The following is a 10634-nucleotide window of genomic DNA, read 5'->3' as shown; positions in this document are numbered from 1 at the left end:
CTAATTCAGAGTTGGAAGTCGCCTCACTAAGAGGCCCTTTTCCTATTAAGAAATTCTTTAATTCAGAACTTGAATTTGAGATTCTGATTAAAGATACAAACAATTTCAATTAGTCCATTACACTTTTAGGTGTTATTTTTAAACTTCCTTGATAAGTAACAAAAATTCTAAATTTTGAATGTCAGCAAAAGTCAGTCTTCACCAACTATTCTCCAAATATTTAGGACCATATTGGATTATGCACGTTTATATAATCTTAAATCTATCTCTACGCTAAATTTTAGGCATAATCTTGGATTATTCCTCCAAAACTATACTCCCTCTAGTCAACAATAAATGATCAATTTGCTTTGAGCACATCCATTAATGAAATACTAAATTCTAGACAATAATAGTTAGTGTGACTAAACTACCCTTCATTAAATGTTGCACCATAGTTATAGTAGTACTTACTTCTCTTCTCAAATGTGAGGATTAAATGACTTTTTAAGGATACGTACATAAGGGTAATTTTGAAAAAATAAATTAAATTTTTTCTTGATTATATAAATGGACACTTATTTTGGACCAAAATAAAAAAGCAAATTGATCACTTATTGTGGACCGAAGGGAGTAATTGATAAAACTGAGGCAGATGATTTGGCTCTCTTGTTTTTGTTCTCCCAAGTCCTAATTATACTCTTCTGAAACCGAGAAGTTTTATTGTGTGCCTCACACAACTGATATTAGTGGGTGAAGCTCCTTTTTCTCTCACAGATTTGTGGACCCCAATCTTATATTTTTTAATCCACGAAATTTGGATGCACAAAATTATGAGAAAAAAAAGATGCTATAAAATTTTCCTCAAAAACCATGTGTCCTAAGAAAGTGGGACCCAATTAACCAATGGCAGCGGCCTAACCTATAACAAGTGGCAATAACAGCCACCAACTTTAGTGAGATGTGGGTCCCCCCTCTATCTGTTTCAAAACACGGAGTCAGATAAAATATAGTACGACGCTTTGATTGGTCAATTAGTGGGAATGTGAAAGTGGTGGAAACTATTTTCGAAGTCTTGAATTTTCTACAACAAACTCTATAAAGCCAATAGAAAATAGGACCCAAATTTAGTGTAAACTTAAAAAGGGAGAATTCCACGTTTTTCTTCTCCCTTTTCCAAGAATCATCAAAAGGCTTTTAAGAATTGAGGAGACATTTACTAACACTTATATTTGATCAAAAGAGCCTTCTTTGAGAATTTGAACTTGAACTAAATATTACTCCATCTTCTTTTTTTTTTTTATCTCCAAGAAAATGATAGTAGTAAGATGGTGGATGACAACATTCCAATTGACAGAGCTGTTTGTGAGTTCTTTGGTTCATTTGACATATGGGCTTTACATATTCAGCACAGCTGTGGCCGGTGATCTTTCCCAGATTCTGAGCAATTGGCTTTTCAAGCCAAATTTGGAAACTAGCCTTAAAACAGAGGACACAAAAGAGGCTACCAGTGCAAAAGATTTGCCTCCTATCGTGTTGGTTCATGGAATCTTTGGTTTTGGCAAAGGGGTAATGCCCCTTTAACACATTTTCACGTTTGTGCTTTACACTTGTTGGTTCTTGTGGCCTTGAAAATGTAATAGTATTTTCTTAATTTGTAGAGATTGGGAGGACTTTCGTATTTCGCTGGTGCAGAGAAAAAGGATGAAAGGGTTCTAGTACCGGATTTGGGTTCGCTTACTAGCATTTATGACAGGTGGATATTTTTACTGTGATATTGTTGTTTCCTATTCCATCTTTTTTTTATTTTTTGCAACAATTGATGGATTTTAGTTTTCAGGGCACGTGAATTGTTTTATTATTTGAAAGGAGGGCAGGTTGATTATGAGGAGGAGCACAGTAAGGCTTGTGGGCATTCCCAATTTGGACGAATTTATGAACAAGGTAAGAACCTTTTCATTTTTATTTTTATTTTGTATAATGTTGGTGGGTCGGAAACAACCTCCTACCTCTTCACAAGATAGGGGTAAGGTCTCTGTACACATTACCTCCCCAGACCTCATTTGTGGGATTACACCGGATTTTTTTTTTGTTGTTGTTATAATGTTGGTCTAAGGTCAGTGAGGATTCATATAGCAGACCCCAACTTGTTTGGGACTGAAGCGCAATTGTTATTGTTAATTGTTATGTATTAATTAATTGCATTTCAATATTTGTGAACTCAATGTCTAAATTAAACTAGCCATTTTACTTACCTGCCAAAAAATGAAGCAGGGTACTACCCAGAGTGGGATGAAGATCATCCTATTCATTTTGTGGGGCATTCAGCTGGAGCACAGGTTGTTCGAGTCTTGCAACAGATGCTAGCTGACAAGGTAAATTAATGCACAAATTAGTTACAAAATATTGTGACACCTTAAATAATCTGTTCAACGTTAACATTAAGCTTACTATGATAGGCATTCAAGGGTTATGAGAGCACTTCAGAGAACTGGGTGTTAAGCCTAACATCATTATCTGGAGCACTTAATGGGACAACTAGAACATACTTTGATGGAATGCAGTAAGTTTCTCAAAACTTTACTTACTGTAGGTTAACCGTATTTGGTCAATTCTTGCCATATGAACAATTGATGCCTTTAGCTTTGAGATCGGAGTCCTAGATGATTTTCGAGTACATAGTACTTGCGGAGGCACACATTATGTAGTTACTCCATTATATTATGATAATATGCATAAAACTACTGTCAAAGCTATCATCTGTTTGTAGCTTTCTTTACTTTTATGTTTTAACCAGTTTCCTGAGAGTTGTACAACCTCATTTTACTGAATTTGATTGAATTCTCCGACAGACCTGAAGATGGGAAGTCCTTAACGCCCGTATGTTTGCTCCAACTTTGCCGCATTGGGGTAATAATTTATGAGTGGCTTGACATTCCATGGCTGAAGGACTATTACAACTTTGGCTTTGACCACTTCAGTATGTCCTGGAGGAGAAGTGGTATCCGGGGTCTTGTTGATTGCCTTTTAGGGAATGCCGGTCCATTTGCTTCAGGAGACTGGATACTTCCAGATCTTACCATCCAGGGGTCAATTAAGTTGAATAGCCACTTACGTACATTTCCGCAGACATACTACTTCAGCTATGCTACCAAGCGTACCACGAAAGTAATGGGTCTTACAGTTCCTTCTGGCGTTCTAGGGATACATCCTCTTCTACTCATCAGAGTCTTGCAAATGAGCCAATGGCGGCATCCACAAGATGTTTCTCCTCCGTACAAGGGCTATAGGTTCGTGTGTATTACCCCTGCGTTCCAATCTACTTAGATAGATGACGATTCTTTATACTACATGTGCTGTTCACCTGAGTCTAAATTTCTCAATATTGACCATTTTAATTGAGTGGCTATGTGTTTTGAGCCTCATTGATTTGTATGAGATCCCGCATCCAACCTGATTATATTTTTTGGGTTTATTGTTGTTCATGACAAGTTATTGCTGATTGTTACACTACTTCGTGGATTTACATGCATGGCTGATATGCACTGCGCTAAATTAGGGATTTTGTAACACCACTTTTGATTGATTTCCAGTTCTCCTAATTTTAGTGTCACCTAAAAAATCTGTTTAATCTCCTTTGTAAGATGTGGATTTCCGTTTGTGATCAGTTCAGAGTCTTAAATTTTAACGCGTCGCAAAATCTTTAAAATCAGTAATCCAAATGCACCATTAAGTTTTATCATTCAAGATTGTATCTTCTTAAAGTAATCATTGTATATGAAAGCAGTACGGATTCAATGCAAACAATAACTAGTTTCATCATCTCATTGCTGTTATTTCATGCAGGGATGAAGATTGGTGGGACAATGACGGTGCTCTGAACACCATATCTATGACGCACCCACGCTTGCCGGTTGAACACCCGAGTCACCTTGTCGTTAAAGATTCTGATTGCCAGCCCTTGCAACCTGGCATCTGGTAGAGGGACCAGTTAGATATGGGAACTTATCTCATGGAAGAATATTGTGTTCTATTCCAAGAATTAAGTATTAATTTTCCTCTTCTGTGCAGGTACTATAAAATTGTGGAAGGTGACCACATTCTTATTGTTGTGAACCGGGAAAGAGCTGGAGTTCAATTTGATTTGATGTACGACAGCATATTTGAGCGCTGCAGGAAGCATGTCTTAAGAAAGACTCCAACACTCCCAAACCATAGTTAGGAAGATATTCTCTCAAGGGACGGTATACTACTGCAGTATCACATTCTTCTAATCTTTTACACACTGACCAAATATCTATTTCGCCTTTGAAATGGATTTTAAAGTCAATGTCTCTCATTGTTCTTTTGTATGTAATTATTATTACCTCGTAGGCTTTCCGTGGGAAATGTAAGTAGAGATTTGGTCCGTTGCACTGTCAAAAAAGATGAATATAGAATTCCAAAAGAATACACAACTCAATGAAGAAATTTTCTGATGATTGTATTCACAGTAGCTTGTTTCTCTTTATACAAATAATTCTAGCTAAAGAAAATGTAAAATGAAAATCATCCTGTACACTTGTCTAATTCCTATTGTGTAAACCTATAACAGAAAAACTAATTTTATTCTCTAACATGTGCTCCTATACCCTTATCTGTACAACTAGATTTGCCATATCAATGGCTCTTATTAAAAAGCTTCAAGGGTTGAGATCTGTACACGTGTAAACTCAAAGGATCAAATTAAAAATGAATAAAGGACATATTAAAATAAAAGGATAGAGAGACAGCTTGTCTAGAAAACTCCGAAGTTCTTTGCTATGTCTGAACCCCGTCTTTCTTCCTCATTTCTATACAGGATGCAATTGCTTTCATCTTCTTCGTTCCTGTTTCTTCTTCTTTCAAATTGTTATGGGGCTTCATCGTAACACCCCCCCTCAAGTTGGAGGGTGAAGAGAAAACCCCCCAACTTGGGCAAAATCTGATGGTGAGAAACCCCAGTGAGGGGCTTGGTGAAGAGATCCGCTAGCTGAAGCTTTGAGGGAAGAAAAGAAAGAGTGATTAAACCTGAGAGGTATTGTTGCCGAACGAAGTGGCAATCCAGCTCCACATGCTTCGTCCTTTCGTGGAAAACTGGGTTTCGAGCAATGTAAATGGCCGCTTGACTATCTGAGTGAACAGTGACCGGCCAAGTAGGAGGAGCAGACAGATCTGCGAGGAGACGAACGAGCCAAGTAATCTTTGCAGTGACGCGCCTCATAGATCTATACTCTGCCTCGGCGGAAGAGAGTGAAATCGATACTTGTTTTTTCGATTTCCATGAGATAGGAGCTCCCCCTAGGGTGATGAAGAAACCACTGACAGAGCGGCGAGAAGTCTTGCAAGCAGCCCAGTCAGCATCGCAAAAAGCAAGCAGATCAAGAGAAGGATTTGCAGATAGGAGGATGCCCTGTGCTGGATCGGTGTTCAAGTACTTCAAAACACGCAGCCCAGTAGAAAAATGCAACATTTGGGGCTTTTGCATGTATTGGCTTAGAGTGAGTACAGCAAAACAGATGTCCGGGCGGGTGTTGGTGAGGTAATTAAGCTTACCAACAAGACGGCGATAGATAGCAGGGTCAGCTAAGGGAGGTGATAATTCGAGATGCAGTTTGGAAGAGGATCCAAAGGTGATGATACAGCAGATCCTGTACAACCAAATTCCTCTTACAATTCTAAGGTAAACTTTCTCTGATTGATGATTAAACCTTGTGGTTCTCTAATGATTTTCATCCGCAAAAAATAATAAATATCCCCCAAATTTTTGACTTTGAATTCTGAATCAAGGAAATGGGTAATATGACTGATTTCTGCATAATCATTTCCTGTAAGTAGGATATCATCCACATAAACTAATAAAATAGAGATCCGATCTTTATTCTGTTTAAAGAACAAAGAATAGTCATTTAGGGAGGCTGAATATCCTTTGAAACTAAGAGCACCTGCCAATCTAGCATACCACTGTCTAGAGGCCTGTTTCAAACCATATAGGGACTTCTTCAAAAAACAAACTTGATTAGGAGTAGGTGGAGATACCCCAGGAGGAAATCTCATGTAGACTTCCTCTTGTAAATCCCCATGTAAAAACGCATTATTAACATCAAGTTGTGACACCTTCCATCCTTTCTTTACTACCACAGTTAAGAGACATCTGATTGTGGTCATCTTGACCACAGGTGAAAATGTATCAGAATAATCGATACCTTCTCTTTGGATATCCCCCCTCACCACCAATCGTGCCTTTAATCTTTCAATGGAACCATCTGATTTGTGTTTGACCTTGTAGACCCACTTACAAGGTAAGGCTTTCTTGCCTTGTGGCAAATCCACAATCTCCCAGGTTTTGTTGAGATTAAGTGCTATTAACTCTTCTTCCATAGCCTTTCTCCAACCTGCATCATGAGAAGCTTGAAAATAATTCTGAGGTTCTAAAATAGAACATACTGAATTATGACATTCTGATTATGGATTGACAAAGCTGCAAAGGGTAGAGTAGGGGGACAAGGTGCATGGTTGAAACAAGAGGAAGTGATGTCAAACAAGAAAATCCCATTGCATACATAGTCTTTCAGATAGCTAGGTTGCTGAGAGATCCTTTCAGATTTTCTGATAGGAGGAGGAGGTATGGGAATAGTAAGGCTATCAATAGGATCAGGTGTGGGAGAATAATGATTAGGAGACATAGGTGAGGCTTGTCTAGAACTGAGTTCATCAGGTGCAGGGGAACCAGGAAGGTTATGAGTGAGAGAAGGGAAAGAAACATCAAAAGAGCTGGAAGGAAGAGGTGTTATATGGCTGGGGCTAGGAGAACCACTGTTCCTAGGACTAGAGGAGGATAAAGGAAATGGGAAGGTAGATGAAGGGGATAAGGGCATGGAAACAGAGGAGGAGTTGTCTGAGACAGGTGAAGTTTGAGGGAAGACCTGATGGGGTTGTGTTGTAGGTGTGGTAGCAAAAGGGAAATGATTTTCATAGAACTTCACATCTCTAGATACAAAAACAGTTTTTGTTTGTAGTCCTAGAAGTTTGTAACCTTTTTGATGTGATGAATATCCCAGGAAAACACATGCCTGTGCTCTAGGATCAATTTTGCTTCTGTTGTGAACTAGAGTAGAAGCATAGCACAAGCATCCAAAGACCTTTAGATTGTCATACACTGGTGGTCTACCAAACAAAATGTGATAGGGAGTCTTTCCCTTAAGAACTTTGGAAGGGAACCTGTTAATTAGGTAGGTTGCAGTTAGGATGCACTCTCCCTAGTATTGTATGGGAACTCTAGATTGAAAGAACAAGCCCCTTGCCACCTCTAGTAAATGCCTATGCTTCCTCTCAACTATTCCATTCTGTAGGGGTGTCCCCACACAAGAAGTCTCATGAATGATCCCTTGTGAAAGCAGAAAATCAGATTGTTGTGTTCCTCTTCCCATTCTAAGGCATTATCTGATCTCACCTTCTTCACTTTCACATTGAACTGTCTTTCTGTCATGGCAAAGAATGATTTTAGGACTGTGAATGCATTTGCTTTTGAACTTAGCAGAAAATTCCATGTCCCCCTACTAAAATCATCTACAATAGTTAGAAAATATTTATAGCCATTATAAGTGTTAGACTTGAAAGGACCCCATGTATCAATGTGTATAAGATCAAATATCCCATTTGTCTTGATTTGGCTTATGGGAAAAGGCAGTCTAGTCTGTTTAGCTTGATGACAAACATCACACACATGATAAAAATATGTAGGAAGGAAATGAACTTGAAAGATTTCATTACTTCAAAAGGTAAATGGCCCAACCTAGCATGCCATTGGATTACATCAGAAGTTACATTCATAGACACAGGCCTTAGACTAGAAACATCACTAGAAATAGAACTGGAATGACTTCCTTTTGGAATTGAAAATGGATTTTGACTAGAAACACTATGTTCTGCACTAAAAGAAATGGGATTCAGCAGGTACAATCCTCCTCTTATTTCACCAAAAGCTTGCCCCCTCCTCACTAAAGGGACCTGTAATATACACCCACTAGATGTCAAATTAAGGGAACATTTGAACTGGATGCAGAGCTTATGAACAGAAAGTAAGTTATATTTAAAAGATGGAACATAAAGAACCCTCTCAAGAATCATGTCATTCTGAATGGAAACTCTTCCTATGTGTGTGACATATAACTGGAAAGAGTTAGGCAAGCTAATATGAACAGGTATAGGAAGGGGAGACAACTCTAAAAAAGAGCTTGAATCAAAACACATATGTTCAGAAGCCCCTGAATCAATGATCCAAGTTTTAGTGTTAAACACTGCCAAACATGTTCCTAAATACTTAAGAATAGTACCAGCAACTGCATTTGCATTGATTTCAGATCCTGTGTTTCCTGTATTACCAACTTGAACCTGTCTGATTATATTAACTAGTTCTGAAATCTGTTCTTTGCTAAATGATTGATTCTGCCCTGCTACTAGTCCTTCATTGTTAGGACTTGAGTTGATTTCATTCTCCTGTGCTCTTATTGCTGCATTCCCTTTTGCTGTGGGTTGGTAATTGTTGTTTCTGGTAAACTGAAAATCATCAGGGAATCCAATTAGCCTGTAGCAATCTGCCCTAACATGTCCCGTTCTCATGCAGTGAGTGCAACTGACATTTGGTTTATATTTTGCCTTCTTAGCTTTGCTCTTTTGCTGCTGATTATTTCCAGATCTTGAAGAAGGATTCCATCCTTTTTGCACCTGATTGTTGTACCTTAGCCCTCCCTTCCCTTGACCTGTAACCAAAAAGGAAGATGCATCTGAGTTGAGTTGAGGGCTAACCATATTCACAAAAGCCTCCCTCTGGTTTTCATCTTGTAAGAGTAATGAATAGGCAAAGTCTATGCTAGGGAGAGGACTCATCATTAAGATGTTTCCTCTAGCCTGAGCATATGCATCATTGAGTCCCATGAGAAATTGCAGGATCCTTTGATCCTCTAGAAACTTATCCAGCTTAGCCTTTCCACCACATGTACAATCACATGAGCAATTTAGATGAGAGCTTAGAGAGTCCATTTCATCCCATAGTTTTTTGAGTGTAGTGAAATAGCTTGAGATGCTGTTATTTCCTTGGACTGATGTTGAAATTTCCTTCAGTAATTGATATAGTTTGACCCCATTTGATTGGCCAAATCTATGTTCTAGACTGTTCCATAAATTTCTTGCTGTTTTGGAGTAAATGACACTATCTCCTATATCTTTTGACAGTGAATTGAGCAGCGATGAAGTCACCATATTCATTAGCTCTGCTCCACAGAGGATAGTCAGCTGAATCAGGCTTAGGTTCTTCACAAACCCCATCGATAAAACCAAGTTTGTTCTTGGCTGAAAGAGCAATGAGAATGGATCTCCTCCAACCTGGGAAACCTCTCCCATCAAAAGGCACATTGACAAGACACATCCCAGGTGAATCTGAAGAGTGAAGGAAATATGGATGATTGGAATCAAGGTTTTTCATTTGACTGGTTGAACTGACAACAGTGATGGTTGGGGTAGCTTCTCCTCCAGTCATGGGTGAAGATTAGAAGAAGAAGAAGATGATTAAATTTGGAGAGTTGAAGGATCGAGCTAGTATAAGCTCTGATACCATGTAAACCTGAAGGATGATATTGTAGAAATTTTCTGATGATTGTAACCACAGTAGCTTGTTTCTCTTTATACAAGTAATTCTAGCTAAAGAAAATGTAAAATGAAAATCACCCTGTACACTTGTCTAATTCCTATTGTGTAAACCTATAACAGAAAAACTAATTTTATTCTCTAACATGTGCTCCTATACCCTTATCTGTACAGCTAGATTTGCCATATCAATGGCTCTTATTAAAAAGCTTCAAGGGTTGAGATCTGTACACGTGTAAACTCAAAGGATCAAAATAAAAATGAATAAAGGACATATTAAAATAAAAGAATAGAGAGACAGCTTGTCTAGAAAACTCCGAAGTTCTTTGCTATGTCTGAACCCCGTCTTTCTTCCTCATTTCTGTACAGGATGCAATTGCTTTCATCTTCTTCGTTCCTGTTTCTTCTTCTTTCAAATTGTTATGGGGCTTCATCTTAACAGATTTTTTATGGTGTTGACTGATTTTTCATCTAAATATAGTACTTAATAGTTAGGAAAGTTACTCCCTAAACTTGTCTCGAAAACTCATTTACATATTCTAACTTTACGAGTGTCTTTTTACCCCCCAAAGTAGAATTAATACCACCTTGAGAGATGATGGCAGAGAAAGTGTTTTCACTCCTTAAAATGTGTAATAGGGAAAACAAGTGAAAAATGAATTAATTTAAGGTACGTGTTATTCTTTCTTTAATCGGATGGTACTCAGTTGACAAGACTATTTTGGCGGGCCTCTTTTCTTTTTCTCTTCCTTCCCCTCAATCTTGTATCCTCACCTGCAAAACCACCGTGGTGCCTCCAAAGACTCCACCATTGCAGGTTCTCCAACACCAAGACTAACCTTATTGGTTGTAATCACCGGTAATAATACTTTTGTGTCTCTCTTTCAATTCATTGAATAAAATCACATATTGGGTTTGCTGTCTCTATATAAAGAGGTCCACAAAATTAAATTTGCGAGGTATAAATTTGTTTTTATGGATATATCTTTTGA

The 10634-nt window shown here is 38.2% G+C and overlaps 2 protein-coding genes across 3 annotated transcripts; one reads left to right on the top strand and one right to left on the bottom strand.

The window, feature by feature from the left end:
* The first annotated feature begins 1100 nt into the window (after positions 1 to 1100).
* On the top strand, positions 1101 to 4457 carry LOC109205283 (lipase-like). 2 transcript variants are annotated; one of them, XM_019367976.1, is made up of 8 exons: positions 1101 to 1548; positions 1641 to 1735; positions 1820 to 1923; positions 2254 to 2354; positions 2439 to 2542; positions 2832 to 3269; positions 3826 to 3957; positions 4051 to 4457. In XM_019367976.1, the coding sequence occupies exons 1-8, from the start codon at positions 1294 to 1296 to the stop codon at positions 4199 to 4201; spliced, it is 1380 nt and encodes a 459-aa protein (XP_019223521.1). In that variant the 5' UTR covers positions 1101 to 1293; the 3' UTR covers positions 4202 to 4457. The 2 variants fall into 2 exon arrangements, with proteins under 2 accessions (XP_019223521.1, XP_019223522.1); XM_019367977.1 differs by having other exon boundaries at positions 3826 to 3969; positions 4051 to 4142.
* Positions 4458 to 6428: 1971 nt separating this feature from the next.
* On the bottom strand, positions 6429 to 9039 carry LOC109205272. Its single transcript, XM_019367962.1, has 2 exons — positions 7793 to 9039; positions 6429 to 7218 (listed from the first exon to the last, which is right to left on the bottom strand). The coding sequence occupies exons 1-2, from the start codon at positions 9037 to 9039 to the stop codon at positions 6429 to 6431; spliced, it is 2037 nt and encodes a 678-aa protein (XP_019223507.1).
* Positions 9040 to 10634: the final 1595 nt, after the last annotated feature.

Source organism: Nicotiana attenuata, unplaced genomic scaffold (assembly GCF_001879085.1).
Source record: "Nicotiana attenuata strain UT unplaced genomic scaffold, NIATTr2, whole genome shotgun sequence".
Lineage (NCBI taxonomy): Eukaryota > Viridiplantae > Streptophyta > Magnoliopsida > Solanales > Solanaceae > Nicotiana > Nicotiana attenuata.
This window is presented reverse-complemented; position numbering and strand designations above follow the sequence as displayed.